General features: G+C 44.0%; 1 protein-coding gene across 4 annotated transcripts in view; it reads left to right on the top strand.

Annotated features, from left to right (window-relative positions):
- LYPD6 (LY6/PLAUR domain containing 6) overlaps nt 1-21,189 on the top strand; it is a 193,427-nt gene extending 172,238 nt beyond the window's left edge. For 2 of the 4 annotated variants that reach the window (XM_036320152.1, XM_036320151.1), the window contains exons 3-5: nt 3,662-3,760; nt 16,366-16,496; nt 18,274-21,189. In XM_036320152.1, coding sequence (XP_036176045.1) covers nt 3,662-3,760; nt 16,366-16,496; nt 18,274-18,441 — 398 coding nt within the window. In that variant the 3' untranslated portion in view covers nt 18,442-21,189. Of the gene's footprint in view, nt 1-3,661; nt 3,761-16,365; nt 16,520-18,273 lie in introns of all 4 variants that reach the window. The other 2 variants (XM_036320153.1, XM_036320154.1) reach the window with 2 other exon arrangements.
- The last annotated feature ends 541 nt before the right edge of the window (nt 21,190-21,730 follow it).

Genomic DNA, 21,730 nt, shown 5'->3' with positions numbered 1-21,730 from the left:
AATATGAGAACCTGTTTGTTTTAAATTCTTCAGGCATGTACTTCGCTAAACTAGGCTCTTTCAACTTAAATGTAACCCCCCTGTCTAGGTAGTGGGATGTGCAGATATAAAACTTACTTGTGTGTAGTTTTACAAAATAGTTTGCTTCTTTTTTATTATAATTATACCTAGGGAGAGGATGTCTCCTCCCAGTGAAATTCCCTCCTTGGGAATGAAGTGGTTGGATGGCTATGTCTAAGTGGCTTTCCATCCTCGTTTTCTAAGACGATCCATGTGCAAACTATCGTTCTGTTGATGAATTTGAGTCATCAACTACTTGGAGGAACATAGAACTCACATGGGCCCATAAACAGGCCCAGGTACCTGCCTTTTTCAAAAGACAGTTTATTGCTTTTGACCTTGCTACTTTCGGAGGCAGCTCTGTGAACTGTAGTAAGCAAGTGCAAGGATGGGCAGCTGTTCTAGGCAAGGTGAAAATCAAAGTTATAGCTGGCCCATAATTCTGGCCGTAAGCGGCTGCCTCCTCCTTCATTTATTTTTGATAACATACATAATTGGTTCCATGTGGGTAAAGCAATTTACCCTGAGATGATTATTGCCGCCAGTGGGATATGCAGGCTCAGGCATCTGCAAGAGAGAACAGTTGGCTTCTGCAGATGAAGTGTTTGAGTGTTTGCCAAACACTCAAAGAGGCCAGGTAATTCTACAAATTAAACACGCACACACATTCACAAGTTCTGTTTATGAAAGGCAAAGCTCTAAGCAGAAAGGCAAAGTAAGCAAATGATATAGAACTGAGCAGCAAATAAAAGCACATCAGCAGATTGGACTGAGATAACCTGGCCTGATATTCCTTGTGCATCCTCATCCTTAAATGCTAACGAGGCATGACTCTCATGGGACACCTCCCCCCCACCCCAGCATAAATACAAGGTAGAGAATACAAGTAACTGGAGGACAGAACAAGCAACTCAGGGGTGAGGAGAGGAGGGGATGGAGAAGAGGGGCTTCAGGATGGAGCTAGGAGCCTAGAGTGCATCTGCATCCCCAGGGGCCTCCAGTGCTGCCCCACAGACGTTGGACTTGGCCTGAGAGGCCCACCCCCCCCGCCCCCCAGGAGGGTCACCTCTGCATAGGCAGCAACTATTTTAGCATTGGGGACGCCTTTCTTACCATCCCCAGGGATTCTTAACCATGTTGGGTCTGAGCAGATAGAAATATTACAAGGAACTAAAGAAATTGCCACCTTTTCAGGAACAAAATGGTCAAATATCAGGAAAGTTTTTATGATTGAACCTAATATTTATATGTACTTGTTGACCTGTCTACATAAGTTGGCACATAAAAGTAAGTCGTTGGAAATTCAGAGTGCCTTTTGTAATTGAAAAATTTATTGAGATAATCGTAGATTAAGCAGTTGTAAGAAATAATATAGAAAGATTGCAGGTATACTTTACTCAGTTTCCCCAAATAGGAACATTTTGAAAAACTATAGACTAATATCACAGCCAGTTTATTGATATTGATACACCTATCTACTGGTCTTATTCAGACTCCCCAGTTTTATTTGTGTACATTGTCTGTGTGTGTGTGTGTGTGTGTGTGTGTGTGTTGAATTCTGCATAATTTTATCACATGTGTAGGTTTGTGTATTTACAACTAAGTCAAGACACTAAATAGTTTTAATAGCACATGATTCCTCTTGGCCTCACCAAGCTCCCTCTAAACCTGTCCCTACCCTCTAATCTTTCCTCCATTTCTAAAATTTCCTCATCCTATCTAATAAAAGAGAAACATGGTAATTAGCATACGACCGCTACCCTTCCCATTGGCTAATCAGGGAGATATGCAAATTAACTGCCAGCCAAGACGGCGGCCGGCAGCCAGGCAGCTGACGCGAACAGGGAGGCTTGCTTGCTTCAGTGACAGAGGAAGCCAAGCTTCCCCGCCTGCCTTGCCGGCCTCTCAGCTGCACTCTAAGCAACATTGTAACAAATATAGAAGCTAAACAAAACCCCGGGCTTCAGCCAGCAGGACCACAACATTGTTTCAAATACAGAAGGGTAAACAAAGGCCAGAAACCTGCTTTCAGCAGCGGAGGTCTCATAACTGGAGCCGAGCCTCAGAGCTAAAGCTGGCCCAGAATTAAAAAAAAAGGAAAAAAGGGCAGGTTGGGAGCTTCAGTCACCCGCCAGCCTGAAAATGGCCCTCAGCCCCTCACCCAGGCTGGCCAGGCACCCCAGTGGGGACCCCCACCCTAAAGGGTGTGTGACCAGCTGCAAACAGCCATCATCCCCTCACCCAGGCTGGCCAGGCACCCAAGCGGGACCCCCACCCTGAAGGGGGTGTGACCAGCTGCAAACAGCCATCATCTCCTCACCCAGGCTGGACAAGAACCCAAGCGGGACCCCCACCCTGATCCAGGACACCTTTCAGGGCAAACCAGCCGGCCCCCACCCATGCACCAGGCTTCTATCCTATATAGTAAAAGGGTAATATGCCTCCCAGCACCGGGATCAGTGGATCCACGAGGCCTCCCAGCACCTGGATCAGCGTGACAGGGGGCAGCGCCCAAACCCCCTGATCGCCCTGCGGCTCTGTGTGTGACAGGGGGCGGGGCCACAAACTCCCTATCCGCCCTGCTCTGTTTCTGACACGGGGGAGCTCCTCAAGCCCCTGATCAGCCCTGCTCTGTGTGTGACATGGGGGAGCTCCCCAACACCCTGATTGCCCTGCGGCTCTGTGTGTGACAGGGTACGGAGCCCCAACCCCCCTGATGGGCCCTGCTCTGTGCGTGATAGGGGGTGGCGCCGCAACCTGCCTATCGACCCTGCCTTGAGTGTGACAGGGGGCGGTGCCCCAACCCCCCAATAGGCCCTACCCTGAGCGTGACTAGGGGTGGCATCGCAACCTCCCGATCCTCCCTGCTCTGTGCATGACAGGGGGCGGTGCCCCAATTCCCCAATCGGCCCTGCTCTGAGCCCGACCAGGGGCTGCACCTAGGGATTGGGCCTGCCCTCTGCCACCTGGGAGCAGGCCTAAGCCAGCAGGTCGTTATCTCCCTAGGGGTCCCAGAATGCAAGAGGGCACAGGCCGGGCTGAGGGACCTCCTCCCCCCCCCCCCCCACCCCCGAGTGCACAAATTTTTGTGCACCGGGCCTCTAGTGGTACAATATTACGTATAGTAAATGTTACATATAATATATAATGTTTATAGGGATTGACTTTTTTCACTCAGCATAATTCCCTGGAAATTCATCCAAGTTGGTGAATGTATTAATAGTTTATTTTTATAGCTGACTGGTGTTCTATAGCATGGAGGTACCACAGTTTAACCTTCGTCCATTGAAGGACATCTGGATTGAATCCAGGTTTTGTCTATTACAAATAAAGTTGCTGTGAATATTTGTGTACAGACTTTTGTGAGGATGTGTCTCCATTTCTTAGAGAAATAGGACCAAGAGTGCTGAGTCATATGTTACTTGCATGTTGACTTTTTAAAGAAACTGTCAAGATGTTTTGAGATGGAAACTATAAAATAAAATAAAATAAATTTAAAAAATAAAATTTAAATTTAAAAAACTGAAAATGTCTAACTTCACAATGCAGGATTCTGTGCTTAGTCTAAAGCATTACTCTTCTCTCTTGATCCTTTTTGTAGCCACACCATATCCTGGTGGATTTAAGTGTTTCACCTGTGAAAAGGCAGCGGACAATTATGAGTGCAACCGGTGGGCTCCAGACATCTACTGTCCTCGAGGTAAGCTCTCAGTAGACATATTGGGGTCCCAAGAGCTGACCAGGAGTGAACAGGCCTGTTTATCTTGATACATCTATAGAAGGAAGCATGCTCATAACCTCATTCGCTTCTCTTGTGTAAGGCTACTTCAACTGCTTATGCTACACCCATAACTTATCATCAAAAACTCTCAGAATCATAAACTGATCCATGGGGTTGCCTCTTTTCTCACGAAGCGTCGTTGAAGCTCCAGGGAAGGTGAGTGATGCTCACCCCAGGCCCAGTCACATGCAGGACATGAAGAGAACAACCAGCCTCTAATCCACTCTTTGAAGCATTAGTCATTGCATAGTAAGTTCCTTTATGCAAAGTATGAATCGATGTTCATATAAAGATTCCATTTATTGCATATCTTGCCGGAGGCTTTTATCCTGAGACTGCATGAAAGCGAGAATTCTAAATGTCATCGTTGCATAAATGAAAATCCTGAGCTTTTTAAACTGTTCAGTTCTCTTTGAAGGATGAGATGGATCCCCAATGGAAGCATGAAATTTTGACTCAAAGGCCCATTTCAAAATGAAGTAGATGCTTCATAATCATATTTCTTTTATCCTATTGAATTAAAAAGATGGTTATATTTGGCTACAGAGTCATGTTAATTGGCTAGTTTATTTTTGGAAGAAAGTATTCATTTGAAGGGGAGATGACAAGGACAGGGCAATTTATTGATAGATGTTTGAGCAATTAGTTCAGTGGGCTTTGCTGCTGATCAAATTTAGTTGTTAAAATGACTGAACACACCAACACCACATCTGCTATTTTTAACATAGGACAAGAGTTCTCGTGCTCACCCAGTGAAAGGCACTCTGTTTCTCACGGAGCATTGGGCGTTGGCAGAGCTTGGAAGCACCAATTAAGAGACAAGTGTCAGCTACTTAATCCAGTACTATTTAACCTATGGGTACCCACCTAGATTGCCCAATAGGAACTCTTGTGAGTCTTTTCAAAATCACTGGAACCTGTGCCCTGCGGTCCTAACACTTCAGCATGACCATCATTCCCTGGAAGGCTTATTAAAACACTGGCCGGTAGCTCAGTTGGTTAGAGTGTCGCTTGATATACCAAGGTTGCAGGTTTGATCCCGTCAGGGGACATACAAGAATAAACCAATGAAGGCATTAAAAAAAAATCATTGTTTTTCTCTCTGTCTCTATCTCCCTTCTTTTCTCTCTCTTTAAAATCAAACAATAAAAAAAAATTTAAGGCATTAAGAATTAAAATAAAACAAATTTCTGGCCCTACCCCTGTTCTCCCTCCTTTCAAGTTTCTGACTCAGGAAGTCTTGGATGAGGCCTGAGAATTTGCATTTCTAAAGAGTGAGTACCAGGTGATGCAGAAGCTGCTGGGCTCCAGACCACACATTAAGAACCACAGTCTGCACACACTGAGCCGGCATCCCTGCACAGAGTATTTAAATATCCCCGGGAATTCTAGTGGACAGTCAGGAGCAAGAACCACTGGGCGCTCCTCTCCCCGCTAGTAAAAAGTGTAATGTAGTGCTGCCATCTCTAGATGCCTCTTGTTTACTTTGCACTAGAGATGCTGATGGGAAAGACCACAGGGAAGAGGAAAACATGGCGACACTAAAGACTGGCTTAATCACAAGCCAGCTGTCCAGCCATCCGGGTGATCACAGATGAGTCCTGCCTCACTGCCTTCTGCAGTCTCTCGCTCATTGCAGGCGGAACCAGTGTTCTCTAACATCCCACCGCAGAAGGAACATTTGGATAGTCTGCCGAGGGTCCTGGCGAAGCCACTGCTTCTCAAACTGGGCAACACATTCCAATCACGGGGTAAATTTTTAAAAATACTGATGCCCAGGTCATTCCCAGAGATGCATGTTTAAATGGTATAGACTGTGCCTGAGCATCAGGAGTTTTAGAAGCTCCTCTGTGATTCTCGGATGTAGTAACATTTGAGAACCACCAGTGACTCTGGACTCAAACAGGATGGTTTGTTTGCGTAGCCAGTAATTTTTGGGTTGGTTCCTGTTGGGAAAAAGCTGGCAGATTAGCTTTGGCCACAGTTGCCAGTGCTCAGTACTGCTGTACAGGACATGGGACAGTGCTTCTCTCATTATCGCCTTAGCAGAGATGAGGAGAAGAAAAGGAGGAACTGTGGACTGCAGCTTGCTCAGGCTTTGGGTCATATTTCAGAGAGACCCAGCCCAAGGCTGATGGTGTACAAATATATCCCTGTCACGAAGAGAAAAACAGGTGACTGGTGGCAATCTGCTCGAATTCCCCACAGGAAAAGACAAAGATCCCTCTTTATATTTTCTTTTGAGGACAAAATCTATCCTTCCAAAATACAGATACCCAAAATATCATTGACACAATTTCTTCTACCTCCCCTTTCTTCCCCTACTTTTATCTTTTTGTCTATTAATTTATAGGGGTAAATGGAAAGTGCCACCTTGAGGTTCATGACACAGGACACAGGCGCTTGGGGGATTATGCAGCGAAAGATAGGAATGGGGTTTCTTCTTTCAAGGAGCATGCAGTTTAGCTGGGGAGATAAGATCTGAACATCTCAAATGTCACAAATAGCAGGACAAAGGCAAGTGCCAAATGAAACATCACATTAAATGCTGGGGAGTTAAAGGGAAGATTTGCTCTTTGGGGGCTGAGGTGGCGGGTGAGAATGTCATGGGCTCGGAAGATGGGCAGTGGAGGGAGAAGGTGGAAGAGGACATGCCTTCTGGGAAGTCGCTCAGAGCAAAAGCATGGAGACCTGATGCCCCAAGTGAGGAGCATGGTGGACAGGGAGAGAACTTAGCTTGGTATAGCAACTAGTTTATATCAGACAATAGTAGGAACAAGTAGGGGAGCCAGGTTATTTTTCTGGGACCTTAAACATTAGGTAAGGAATGGATACTAAAGCCACACCCAGCTTACTTTTCTTTTTTTAATCCTCATCCGATGATATTTTTCCATTAATTTTTAGAGAGAGTGGAAGAGAGAGAGAAAGACAGAGAGAAACATCGATGTGAGAGAAACACATCGATTGATTGCCTCCCACATGCACCAAAGTCCAGGCCGGGGAGGAGCCTGCAACCAAGGTATGTGCCTTTGACTAGACTCTAACCCAGGACCCTTCGGTCCACAGGCTGATGCTCTATTCACTGAGCTAAACTGACCAGAGTACCAGCTTACTTCTTAACCAGCCCCACTGCCTTAAGCCATTTATCCTTTCCTCTGGGTTTACTCCAAATTTTTCTACCAATGAAAATGCCATTGCTATTATTAGATTAAAATATAAAATGTGTCTCATTACTAGAAATTATGGATTAACCCTAGATTTTGTGTTGTTGTTTTTTTCCTGTTAATTATGAGTTTGTTTGAAGCAGCTACAGGACTACCAACAGGCTTAGAAAGGGCAGCTCAGTAGCTGGCATGGAAAAAGCATACCAGCTTTTTGCAGCATTCCTGTTGTTTGTTTATTTTATGGCATGTCTAACTAGGTTTTAATTATTACATGATGTGAAAATAACTTGTTGAAAGTGAAAAAATAATTATGTTAGCATTTAATCTTATCTCTACGGGATAAGCCCACGTCCCAAATTGCTTAGGGGGAACACCTGAGTTTCAAGAACACTGGAAAGCTCAACTCAGCCATGTGAATGTGTGTAGGACAGATTGTGTTTTAGCAGCTGAGGTAAAGCTTGCTTACTGGTTCAGCAGACGGGTTGTGAAGCATCATTTGGTCAAATAAACATCAAGAAAGCCTTGCCCTGACTAGAATCACTGTGACAGGCAGTGGTGGCATCAGCCAGCCCCCTCCAGCCAACTCAGGCTCCCTGTCACTCCTAACTCTCCAAATATGTGTTATATAAGTACTTCTTCCTCCGTCACTTCGTTATTGCCTCTGGCACTTACAGATTCCTGGTACCACACTCCCTCCCTAGACATGAGAACTTGAGACGCCCTTCATAACCAATCACATTCCCTCACTTCGCTAGCCTTCTGTTGAGTCTTTGGCCCCTGAGCACTTCCTTTGCAATCACCTCAATTTCATCAACTGCTCATTATAAAGCTGTGCAGTTTCCTTGACTTTGTGAACTGGCATGGGAAAGGATCTTGAAATCATATCCTAGGAGGGACCAGTTGAAAAAACTGGTAAAGGAAAAACAGGCGTTGAATGTCATGCTCTCAGGTCCACGTGTTCTCTTGCCTTGACTTTTTTCTGTGCTGTACCAGGTAAGATGAAAAGCTCCTTGAGAGAAAGGGTCCATATAAGTGTTTAAGAGTCTCTGGAATTAAATGTCAAGTAAAAACCATCACAATTTTTTAAAAGGCTAGTTCTGTGTAGGCTACCTAAGGCACTAGGATTTCAAGTTCCTTTTTAATTATGAAGTGCAGATGTCTCCCTCCAAGGCAAATTCTTCATTTGGAGTTATTGCTGATATAAAATCAGACCAAGAGAAATCTTGAGATGGAGGGACACGTATCCTTTTGCTTCCAGCTTCTATGCTGATCACTGTTGTGTGTTTTTTGTTGTTGTTGTTGTGTGTGTGTGTGTGTGTTTTTGTGAAAGTGAAGAAAAACGTGGGCATGTCCCTTAATGAGTCTTTCAATATCCATTATCATATCCATTATCTGGAATAAGCAGGAATATAAATATGATCCCAGCTCCACCGAAGACAGGCCCATGGTTACACGTTTTTAGGAAAGAGTCTTTGTTGTTGACTTTTTCAGACAGAGCCCGGGCTGAGACAAACAGCCTTTTTGTTTAACTTTACCCAGGGGTAGAATTTGTCTCTGGTACACTCAGAATGTAGCCCTTCAAGATTTCTACCATTCCTCAGGGTCTCTATTTCAGCTCCAAACCCCAGGAGGACCCGGGGCCTTGCATCTTTTATAGTTTATATAGTAACACCCCCATCTCATCCCAGGTAGAGAAATCAGCATTGGTCCCTGGGATTTCTCTCACTTTCTGGAGCGTTCATTTGCACATTTACAGTAGCTATTGATTATACGTTATTCAGCACACTTGCTGCTATGTAATGAGATGCTGTTCAGATTATCTCTCTTGTCATATCAGTAAATGGAAGTCTCAGACTTCCCACTTTTTATAAAGTTAAAATTTTGATTAAAGTTTAACATACAGGAGCTCCAGTGGCGCAATCAGTTAGCGCACGGTACTTATAAAGTTTAACATACATACCAGAAAGTGAATAGATCACAAGTGCAGAGCAAAATGAACATGCTGTGTTTGCCACCCATGTTAAGCAATTGAACCCCAGAAGGCCATTGGAGTCCCCGGGTCATTAAACCACACCTCCCAAAGGTAACACAATTGTGACTACTATCCTTGAGCTTTGTGTGAATGGAATCATACAGAACATGCTCCGTTCTTTCCCACATTATATATGTGAAATGCATTCCTGTCTCATGAGCAGCAAAGTCATTCTTTCTCACAGATGTAGATCACTCTATGTATGTACCAAACTTCATCCATCCTACTGTTGATGGACATTTGGAGTGTTTCCAGTTTTGAATATGATGAGCATTCTTGCCCATGCCTTTTGGTATGCACCTGCGTCATTTCTGCTGGGCCTATCCTAGGAAGTGGGGTTCCTGGGTATGTAGCATGTGTGCTGTGACTATACTCGTTCCTGCCTAACAGTTTGCCAGGGCGGCTGTACCAATTTATGCTCTCCCAGCAGTGCCTGCAGGTGCCAGTTGCTGCACAGCCTTGCCAACATTCAGTATTGACAGAAACAGTAGAAGCTAGAAGTTAATGGAATGACATTTTAAAAGTGCTGAAAGTAAATAGCTGCCAACCTGGAATTCTAAACTGAGACTGTCAGCCTCTCTTCTCTGCATTTCCTTTTTCTTCTGGCTGCCCTGCTAGCTCTGGATTCCTGCATGTGCCTCCCAATTCCCTTGAGACTGACAAAAGCTCTGCTCAGCTTTTCTGCCCCTTTGCAGAATTTTCTGCTTGGCTACTCAGCCTCTGTTCCCGTGCAGGTGCCTCAAGGGGAGAACAGGTATAGAATGTCAGGCCCAACTCAGTGTGTTCTTCATTTTGCTGGTGCCTTACTCTTCAAATCCTATCTGCCTTGGTCCGCTCCTATGCTTTCATGCAGATTTTGGGTGTTATTTTAATTTTATTCAGCTATTTTAATTTTACTCTGGTTTTGTTGTTAAGGGACAAATTAATCCATCTAAGCTGGCACTGTAATTTTCAGATTTATTCTTTAATTAGAATTTTTGAAGAAATTTTTAAACCAAATGTCCTACTATCAACCTTAAGATTTTTTTGTTCTTGTAATCTGAGAGCATCAAACTTACTCCAATTCATAGCATTTACATCAGGTATTTTCTGCTAACACAGTTGTCTCAGATAGGAAGCATCTATTTGATGCCTTTGTCTTATAATTTTTATTTTAATTACTGACCACTGTAAAGTCCAGTTTCTCCAACTGTTGTTGAAAGTTCTACCCAATGCAATAAGACAAGAAAATGACATAAAAAGCATACAGATTGAAAATGAAGAAATAAAACTATTTCTTATCACACATCGCCTGACTTTTGAGGAGTTGTTGATATTTCTCTTTAGAAAATCAAGTCACTCTCAAGAACAGTATGGCATTTTCTTAAACGGCTACACATGCAACTGCCATATAACCAGTAATTCCATTTCTCCAATTTATCCCAGAGAATTGAAAACTTATGTTCACATTAAAACCTCTACACAAATGTTGATAGCAGCTTTATTAATAACTAGAGGCCCGGTGCACGAAATTCGTGGGGGGGGGGGGGCTGGGGAGAGGTGTGTCCCTCAGCCCAGCCTACACTCTCCAATCTGGGACCCCTCGAGGGGTGTCCGACTGCCCGTTTAGGCCTGATCGATATTGGAATCAGGCCTAAATGGGCAGTCGAACATCCCTCTCACAATCCAGGACTGCTGGCTCCCAACTGCTCACCTGCCTGATTGCCCCTAACCGCTTCTGCCTGCCAATATGATCACCCCCTAACCACTCCCCTGCCAGCCTGATCGATGCCTAAATGCTCCCCTGACAGCCCGATTGCCTCTAACTGCCCTCCCCTGCAGGCCTGGTCCCTCCCAACTGCCCTTCCCTGCAGACCTGGTCCCTCCCAAGTGCCCTCCCCTGCTGGCCTGATTTCCCACAACTGCCCTCCCCTGCTGGCCATCTTGTGGTGGCCATCTTGTGTCTACATGGGGGCGGCCATCTTGTGTGTTGGAGTGATGGTCAATTTGCATATTACCTCTTTATTAGATAGGATATCCACAACCTAGATAGCCTTTCAGTTGGTGAATGTTTAAACCAATTTTGGTATATCCATAGCATGGAATACTACTCAGCAATAAAAATTAATAAACTGTTAATTAACAGCATGGATAATTTTCAAGTGAATTAGGCTGAGTGAAAATCCCTAGTCCCAAAAGTTCACACACTGTTTGATTCCATTTATATAACATCCTTGAAATGATGACATTATAGAAGAAGCACAGACTAGTTGCTGCCAAGGGTTCAGGAGGGGGTGAGGACAGAAGGTAGAGGATGTGAACATGAGGGATCCTTGTGGAGATAGAACATTCTGTATCTTTCCTGCATCAATTTCAATGTTCTGAGCAGGACATTATACTGTAGTGTTGCAATGTGTTACCATGCTGGGGAAACTGAATAACAGGCACATGGGATCACTCTGTATTATTTCTTACAAATACATGCGAATTTACAATTATCTCAAAACCTAAAGTTTAAACAACAAACAAAATTAACCAGCAATATATATATATATATATGCCAGTGTGCCAATGTTGAGAAACCTTGATCTAGAACAGTGATGGCGAACCTTTTGAGCTCGGCGTGTCAGCATTTTGAAAAACCCTAACTTAACTCTGGTGCCGTGTCACATATAGAAATTTTTTTGATATTTGTAACCATAGTAAAACAAAGACTTATATTTTTGATATTTATTTTATATATTTAAATGCCATTTAACAAAGAAAAGTCAACCAAAAAATGAGTTCGCGTGTCACCTCTGACACACGTATCATAGGTTCGCCATCACTGATCTAGAAGGAAAGCCAGACATACCAAATAAGGAAGCTAAGGAAGGGCTGTGAATCTGTGGTTGGTGGGCAGGGGGAGAGGGTGGGGGGTAGGATCAAGGCTGGTTTCACAGAATACATGTCATTTGGTTTGAGCCTCAAAGAATATCAGGTTTCTAGGAGCAGAAGAAAGGAAAACATTTTTTGTTGTGAAGAATAATCAAAAGTTGTGTCATGGTGTCTCAAAGTATCTAGCGAGCAATGATGAGGTGGTCTGGGGCCTAGATCAAAGAGTTACTGCAGTTCTTGAGTTACAGTAAGTGCTGAGTTTCAGCTCTGAGTTATACACGTAGTAGATGCCTCCAGCAGGGAAGCACAGTTACTCCTATACTCCTGAGACAGAGCTTCAAGGACAGAGAGTATGCAAGGGAGTAGGCCAAATAAACCCAGCGGTGAGCCGTGGGCTCCTTGACACTTACAGTCCCTTGTAATTTTAAGTGTTGCTCATGCTTTCCCAGGCAGTGAGTGGCATGATCTGACCTTCGTTTCAGTAGTCTATCTGGAGGTTGGCTGTCCGGCACCTGCATTAGCAAAGAAAGAGATTGGAGCCAAAGAAGACAGGAAATGAAAGAGGCCCTGTACTGGGGAAATGGAACACATGAGATTAGATGGATAATGGAGACATTTCAGAGAACTTGGAGACACCCAGTTTGGCAAGAGAGGTCTGAGCTGATTCTGAAGTTTCTAGTCCAAGAGAGAGGTGCCATTTCTCAGGATGTCCCTTCCTGAAGTAGAAATGCAGGAAGATAAACAGAGCCAAGAGGGAGGGCGGTGATGTGATTGGTTTGGGCGGTGTGAGGTGCACGTTGCTACTGGCGATTTCCAGGAACTAGTTAGAAACTTGGTTCTACAGCCCAGGAGAGAGAATCAGACTGAAGATAGGTCTTGAGAGGTTGGATGAGGTTACTTGAGTGACAGAAACACCCAGAACTGAACTTGGGAGAATATCAACACTCAGGTTAGAGAAGATAGAAATGAAGAGAACGGAGATGCAGGAGAAAATCTAGAAGAAAAAGCTCTGAAGTCCAGGGTGGGGAATCACAGAGGAAGTTACACACAGCAGAATCTGGGACTGCACAGAAATTCTGCAGAATCAGACAGGGGTGAAGAGCGTTGAATCGACACTTGGGTGAACCAACTTGCGCAGAGGGGCCTGGATGGCGCACTGAGGGTTGTGAAGGGCTGCGTGCACAAGAAGAATCCAGCAGGAGGGAGTGTGCTGCAGGGGCTGTCAGCCTTTCTTTTTCAATATAATTGGTAATATTACGATTCAAGTTATTTTCCTCCCATGAACTTTCTTGGACCTGGTGAATTGTTCTCTAGCATCACTTTCATAATTATATATGTTTGTAAAGAAACCATAACTAATGGAGCAATAGCGGTGAAAAGGCCTTTTACCATAGAGTTGGTCATTTTTAATATCTCCTTTTAATTTAAATCATTTTATGTATTTTTTTTAGATACAGTTTCTGTTATTGGAAACTGCATGTTGATGAGTAAGTGGACATTTACATTTTCACTTTGCACCTTTTTTAAATTTCTGAGCTAGGTTAGGGAATGCGTGCATGTCTATATGTGTGAATTTCATGAAAATTATATTTTGTGCCTTCCAGTAGTTGATTAAGCTTCTTACTCTGTTCTGATTTTGCTTGAATCTCACAGTAAAAGACTTTTGTTTCACAACCTCTGGGAATACCATGCAGTGTAGAATATGAGATTTTTTAGAGGCCCAAACTAACTTGGTAGAAATTCAAATCCATCTTTTATCTTTTAGATAAAAGCCTTTGAAATCCTTTTAGTGTGAAGTTATCAGCAGGCTTGATTCTCATATAACCTCATTACTAACCCAAGGATTATTCAAAATGCATGGAGAGCAATGCTCTGTGGCTGAAACTCGGTTTTCATCAACTCTACAGTCTAGAGATAAGCCCCATGTGGTCCTCCTGGTTCTGGTTGGGAAATTCTGCCTGTCCTGCCCCCATCCTCCTAGAAGATCAAGTACAAATTCAAGGCTCTCATAAGTTGTGCATGAAAGAAACCTGTTCGGCTCTATTTGAGCATTTCCCAAATTTATTTAACCATGGAACCTTTTCCACGTTAACATTTTATAGCTCACCTAGGGGGTTTGTGAGATAAGAAGTGGAATGGATATTTTTAAGGGATTGATGCCTCAGATCTGAAGTCTGTACTGCTGGAAGTAATGGAGTGTCCTCAACATATCTTTGTGTCATGGATCGGACTTGGTGAAGTGTAAGAAAAATTTCTTATCCACCTTCCTCACTGCTCATCCCAGAATGTCAGGAATTGGCTTATTAGGTACTGGGCATCTGCATATTTTCCTGGAAAAAAAGAAGAAGGAGGAGGAGGAGGAGGAGGAGGAGGAGGGGGAGGAGGAGGAGGAGGAGAAGAAAGCTTCATCAGTTGTTTCTAATTTCATTCAGTGGAATAAGATTCCAATTAAGAAATTAAAATTGAATTTGTTGTGGATGTAATCGTATGAACAAAAGGTAGTTATATCAGGTTCACCAGTTGTTATTCTCATGTTTAGTTAAAACAAGATAATTCACTGTTTGGGGGACAAATGTAGTTTCCAGAACTGAGACCATTTGATGATTTACTTATTCCATAAGGGGATGATCTTATCTGCTCAGATTTACATTTGGAGCAATAAAACCTCCGGCAGCTGCTGCTGGCTGTCTGCGTGAAGAGGAGGCTTTCTTGAACATTCCTTTTTTATGGCTTTCTTGAACATCTGAAGTTGGGGTGAGGGTGGGAAAGGTTTACCTATGGAGGCCATAAATGACCAAGTCTGATACCAGGGAGGTAAACCAGTCCTTTTTGGAAGAGCTGGTAAATCTCTCAGGTCACAGGCCTCCATATGTTAAAACCTGTCAGAGGCTTAAAAAAAAAAATCAGGGGACAGCTGCCACCTCCTCTTCATCAGGAAAACAGTCACTTCAATTTAAAAATATGGGCTTTCACTTTTTCTTATGAGGTCATAAGGTGACCTTACTCACCCCACCCTCTAGGAGCCTGAGCAAGGTAGGGTCTGCCTGGTGACCTGATTCCAGCTGACAACATCCTGGTCAGGGTGCAGTGTGGGGACAGCACTTGGGGGAGGGCCTGGACACAGTCTCAGCCCATGGACACTGAGACGGACCAAGAGTGTAGCCATTGCAGAAATCGCTGCCCTTAGCAAGATTCATCGGAGGCCACTCACATTCCTGGCAGGTACAGGCATCAAGGACGATTATTCAACCCCCTGAATTCATGACTCCCAGGCTGTGACAGTGTGGTCTGTGTGAGCTCATTCTCAGAGTCTAAAATTATTCAGCTTTCTTCTGTGGACACGAGTACTTTGGTTAAAGGCTGCCAAGTTTATGACAGAATCTGGTGGGGGGGGGGATTTTTATTGCCTAATAAATAACATCATAGAAGGTCATAATTCCATATTAGCCACTAAATATCTAAAATGGTTAAAGTATGCAAAGTTAGGTCCAAGATATGGATGAAAAACAGCTCAGTGACATTTCTTGAGAATTATTCATTTTCTTTTTCAATCTGAAAATGGAACGGGAACATTCAGCTAAATCCCAGGCTTAGAAAGCTGAGCATCGCCTGGAGGACTTAAAGAATTACACTGGCAAAGCCATTTTTCTTTGGACTTTAAATTAAAAACTAAAAAAAGAAAGTTCTCCCTGGAATTTTGGGAGAAATCTCAAGTTCTCGGGTGTTTAGGAACTAAACAGACCTGTAGAAACTCACACCGCGGTCTTTCTTGCCTGCCATCCTGGACAGACACGAGATCTGCTGGGAAGAGACAATTTTGGAGCACCTTCATTGGTGGGTCAGTTGTCTTCTGCGTTGAATTCTAAGACCCAGCAGTGCTCTTAGGCAAGACCTTCTTTCTTTTGGATAAAGTCATTGCTCTAGATACAATGAATCTATTTTTCATCTTTCTGCCCTTACTAGGGAAGAGCTGTTACACACACACACACACACACACACACACACACACACACACACACACCAGCCTCTGCTATATTCTTTTCTCTCCTTGAAGACTTTTTACCTAACTAACTTCTTGTCCTCTAACCCCATGTTCTTTGAACGTTTTTACCCCTTCATCTCCCTGAAAATTGCTATGACTCCTACATCCTCAATCATCCCTCCAAACCTCTCCTTCCCTAAAACTAAACATCAATCCAGGGTACAATTTGTTGAAAGGCATGGAGTGATGCCACTAGTTTAAGTCTTGGCTCATGGGGGTTGCGATGGGCAGAGACCTCCTCCTCCGAGCAGGGCTCAGTGGATCTCCAAGGACATCTCTGGGATTGGACATGCACCCAACACAGGGCACATCCCATGTGCTGTTAGATCCTTTTAGCACTTACAGGGCTGACACTCCTGCTGTTTCCCTCTCGGGCAGGTTGGGCTAACATTTTCTATGTCAATTAAAACATCGTTTTTGTTGTCAACAGAGACCAGATACTGCTACACTCAGCACACGATGGAAGTCACGGGAAACAGCGTCTCTGTCACCAAACGCTGCGTCCCGCTGGAAGAGTGCTTGTCCACTGGCTGCAGAGACTCCGAGCATGAAGGCCACAAGGTCTGGCAACAAAACATGTGCCGGTACAGCATAGTCAGCCTTTCTCCTCTCCGATGTCCGCCAGTGCTCACGAGCAAAGTCTCCCTTCCCATGGAGCCTGGCCTTTGACTGTCCTTATGGCATTAGAAGATGCTTCCTTTCCTGTTTTCTCTAAAAGAATAAAGATTTATGCCAGGGTGTAGGATAAATGATGTAAACACAACATCAAGAGGGTATTGAAAATTATTGCAAGCCCTTTCTCCACTCAGAAGAAAGTAATAAAACTGCCAGAGGAAAAGGAGCAAGGGACCAATTATGTCCTCATGGCAAAGCACTGCAGGTGCAGCAACCACTCATCAGCTGTGGGCGGCCAAGGCAGCTGAGCTCTGATAGCTCTCTGTAAAGTGGGGCCATGCCGCATGTAGGATGCTGATTTGGGGAATGTATGCGTTGGCTCCTGAGTCATTTCAGTAGGGAGTGAGAGCACCTTTTCCTTGTGGGGTTGCTCCCCTGAAACTCCATCTGGTGCCTGTGCCGAAGCACGCAGTTTCAAACCAACTTTGAGGGCAGTCTTGAAAGAGAATATAAGGAATCAGAGGAAGGCCACCTGGCTCGCGGTTGGGATGGAGAATGCCCCTGACGCCCTGGCTGGTGGTTCAGAGCTGGCTGCCCATATGAGCTTGTATGTCAGGCCGTGGCCTTTATTTTTTTCACCTCAGGCTGCCTTCCTGGGGGTTGGGTTAATTACATTTTAAAGTATAATCTGCCTACTAGCTCCTGGTTTGCAATGTGAAGGTAAATCCCAGGGTTTCACTTGACCCTCTAGCAGGCTGGACCTGGTTCTCAGGCATCATTGTGGGTACTTCACCGAGGAGGAAGTTATAGATCAGAGAAGTGACATCATGTGCTCAGGCCACACAGCTAGTGATCAATAGAGACAGAATCCCAACTCACTTCTGACCCGTTTCTCTCGTCGACTTTAAAATGTCTTCCCAGCCCCTATCAGGGGTGAGCAGACTGAAGTCTCTGCAGGAAGTGACAGACTATTACCCATCACAGAGTCTTCAGGCATTACTGTGGAGGCGGACCACTTGCAAATCTTGTTAAAATGCAGATTGTCGTTTGCTAAGTCCAGGGCTAGCTTGAGGTTCTGCATCTCTAATGAGCTCCCAGTTGATGTTGAAGCTTCTGGTGTGTACTTAGCATAGCTATGGCCTGTCGATAATTCTTTGGGTTTACTTCTGTCTCATGAGCCACAAGGAAAGCTGTATGAAGCATTAATGGCATAAATGAAAACCCTTCAAACCTTAACTCACCAACCAGAATGGAGAGAATGATACAGACAATTCCAATGAAAGTAAATATTTAAGTCAAAATTATCTAGGTTGTTGCCCCTTCACTTTCCCTGTGAAAACTTGGCAAGCGGAAGTTGCCCTCGTCAGTTTCCGCAAGTGGTCAGAGGAGCCTCTTTGGGAAAGGCAGGATAAGTACCATTTATAATCCCCACTTTAGAGAGGGAATAGCCAGGATCTAGGAAACATGTAAACCTGGAATAACCACAGGGTGCGATGTCAAAAGCAGAACCCACGTCCCTTGAAGCGTCGCTGGGGCCTTTCATTTTGACCACACCTTCCAGATGACATCTCATCGCAGCCCCTGCGATGCAGGCTGGTGTCTCCTTTGTAGAGCAGGTCATTCCCATCTGAGTCTCATCATGAAGGAAACAGTCCCTTCAAGAATCCCTGCCTCCTTCCAAGACCTGCCAGCTTCTCATCGCCCTTCTTCTTCTTCTTTCCAGGTCTGCACTTCCTGTTGTGAAGGAAATATCTGTAACTTGCCGCTCCCCCGAAATGAAACTGATGCCACATTTGCCACAACGTCGCCCATAAACCAGACAAATGGGCAGCCACACTGCATGTCAGTGATAGTGTCCTGCTTGTGGGTGTGGCTGGGACTCACCTTATAGCAGCTCAAAGGCTCGATGTGTGGTGGCAATCCGAGGGGATCTCGACGGCCCGCAGTCATGCATGAGCCATTGGCCCGGCAACAGTACACACGTGAAACCACAGCACTCAAGGGTGTCTTCCTAGTCAAGCATCTCCACTTCCCGTGAGGAACAAGCATGGCTTCAGTCCAAGACCTTATCAAAGCCAGCCTGCCCCTAAAATAGACCGAGTTCTATACCACAGACCTTTGTTTTCACCCCAAGAAAGAGTTCTGCATTTATTGAGTTCTGGCTCTTAATTTGGAAGACATGCATGAGCCACAGGAGATCCTGGGCCCCTCTGAGATGTTAGACAACATGAGTAGTTGTGCATTTTTCAGGAGAAAGTTAAAGGACTATTGGTTTAAGTATAACCATGAGTTCACTTACAGCTCTAGAATTTTAAAATTTTAATTGCAAAATGAATGGACTGTTTCCGCGGAGATTCCTGCTGAGTCCCTAGAAAAGAAGTGAGCAATTTGTCCAACTTATGTTTCCAACATTCTTCTCCCAATGGCAGGGATCATATTCTTTCTGCTCTGTGTAGGAAATAAAAAGGCAATCATAAAAGTTTGCTCTATGGGGAGGAGGGCTAGAAAAGGATTTTTCCTAATTTAATGGAATTTGCATCCGTAAAGTGGGCATTTATCCCTTCGTATCATTGGGGAGATTGGCTTGACTTAGCACCTTGCTATGCTCCACGCGATCCTGGTTCTTCCTGGAACTATGGGTGTCCCACAGCAGGATGGAGTATTCTCTCCGGGCACGGGGTTCTATTCAGACACAGCTAATTTAGGCAGAGAGAGGACTTTAAAATGAAAGGAAGGAGAATGTCTGGAGGTTGGTCCTCGTTCACTGTGAGGATCCAGTGGCTCAGCCAGATCTTCCTCCATCAGCAAGTCATGCTTCCCAAGAGCTCTCCCCGTTCTTCCTCCTTTCAAATCCCCAGTGACTTTAGGGGGAAGGTTCTACATTGAATTGTCTGGAGATTCATAGGGAAAGAAGACATCATATCCTAGGATGAGAAGTAGGTGAACCAGTGGGATGGTAGTGAGACTAGTAAGGAGACCTAGTGGGAAGTTTTTATTTCTTTTAGCTGATTGCTTTTGAGGTAGACAGTAAAAACTTCACTATCCTTCCTATATTTTTGGCACCCCAAGTTACAATTTTTTCTTCTTCCTTGTAAATCATTTATACAATATTTATTTTTGTATGGCATAACTAGAAACTAAAGTATATTGTAAAAGATTCTTTATTCTGAACAGAATGATCAAATCAGAATACCTATTTTTCAACAGTGGTAGAGCTTGTAATATATGTGTTGAACATTATCTATAATACTTGCACCAGTGTTGAAAAAAGCTACTTATGTTGTGACCAAGAGTAATGTGTTGGCTTTGAGGTTTTGTGTTTGTTCCTGGTTTCCTCAGTGTTGTGGTTCCAGAAGTATTCGGGTGGTGACCATCGCTGGTATGCATTTCTCTGCAGGGTTGTGGGGCGTATTTGCATGAAATTCAGTGGAGCCATTGCGGATAAAGTTGTCAGGGTCCATCTGCTCTGCACAGGAAAATGTCTCTGGCTCATAAAATGAGACCTCCTCAGGGACCAATATGAACTGACAGTGGTTAACTCTGATACACAATAATCTAAATTGCATCAAATGGCCTTAAATCAGAGTTTGGCAGGTTTATCAATAAGTTGCTTATAATTGGGGTGGGGGATTAGAGGGAGAGGGAGCAAGACATTTATTAAGCACCTCTTACGTGCCAGGCACTATGCTAAGCACTTTACATAAATTAGATCATGTAATTCCTACAAGAACCATGTAAGGAAAATTACTAGTACTTACACTTTAGAGATGAAGGTACTATGATTCTAAGAAGCTCAATAACATGAAGCCTTTAGCTTCTGATTTAGGACAGACAGGATGAGGAGGGATTGAAGAGGAAGGGAGGGTGGAATTACCACCCTTAGGAAAACTTGCAGGCCTGACTTCATGGGAATTGGCCATCTTACCATGCATAGTTTGTCCAGTCCTGCCTCTGCAGGGTTCCATTTGCATGTGTTCCCAGATGTTTTTTCTTTGTGGGGGTGAAGGGATGGTTTCCTCATTCATTCCTCTTGCTAAAAGAGGAGACAGGTTAATCCTACATATAAAGATGCTCTGAGACAATGAAAATTGGATGTTGTACATATCTACATATACATTTTGTGCATGGTCACTCTCCACTGACACCTTCCAAGTACTGCATGAGATTTCAATAGGAGACAAAGTCCAAAAGTTGGTTCTTAATGAGAAAACGAGCACTTCAAAGCCCCCTGGCTGGTGCACAGGCCCAGGTCCACAATGACATCATCTGCCACCCACGGGGTCACTGCAAACTCCAAGCAGATGTGGCTGTGTGTGCCTGTCAGAATGGCTCGTGTCTTAGTCTCTCACAATAAAGTGATTTGCTTGCCATCCTCAGCCTCAAGGAGCCACAGAAGGGCCGTTTATGCAGAAGGCCCAGGACTGATCATCCATCTGACTTTTCTACCCCATTAAACCTTCCGTTAAATCCCAACACTGATGATGGCTTGAAGTGCAAAGAGCCATGATATGTATATAAACATATGTGCCACTTATTTATTTTTAGACTCCCCACAGCATTCATGTCAATATGGGATAAATGCCTAAATTTTGTAAATATTGTACATTTTGTAAATCAAGGAATAAAGGTTTTAAGTGTATCTCTCCAGGCTCTTCTGTGCAAATGCACACGCCAATCAATGATTCTCGCACCCAGATTATGTACCAGGCATTGCATTTAGCGCCATAGGGAACTTTCTGCCAGAAGCTCACGTTCTAGTTGAAGGACAAGAAATGCGCGCATGAAAAGATACAAGACCATTTCCTCGTGCCACATGATTCTTATAGACCAGTGATGGTGAACCTATGACACGCGTGTCAGAGGTGACACGCGAACTCATTTTTTTGGTTGATTTTTCTTTGTTAAATGGCATTTAAATATATAAAATAAATATCAAAAATATAAATCTTTGTTTTGCTATGGTTTCAAATATCAAAAAAATTTCTATATGTGACATGGCACCAGAGTTAAGTTACGGTTTTTCAAAATGCTGACACGCTGAGCTCAAAAGGTTCGCCATTACTGTTATAGACAGTAAGTGCTACAGAAGATCCAAGAAAGAAAGATTACCAGACTTTTCAATCAGGTCTGCAGTTTTCCCAGAGCATTTCTTTGTTAAATCAGGAAATACAAAAAGATTG

Source organism: Myotis myotis, unplaced genomic scaffold (genome assembly GCF_014108235.1).
Source record: "Myotis myotis isolate mMyoMyo1 unplaced genomic scaffold, mMyoMyo1.p scaffold_m19_p_8, whole genome shotgun sequence".
Taxonomy (NCBI): Eukaryota; Metazoa; Chordata; class Mammalia; order Chiroptera; family Vespertilionidae; genus Myotis; species Myotis myotis.
This window is presented reverse-complemented; position numbering and strand designations above follow the sequence as displayed.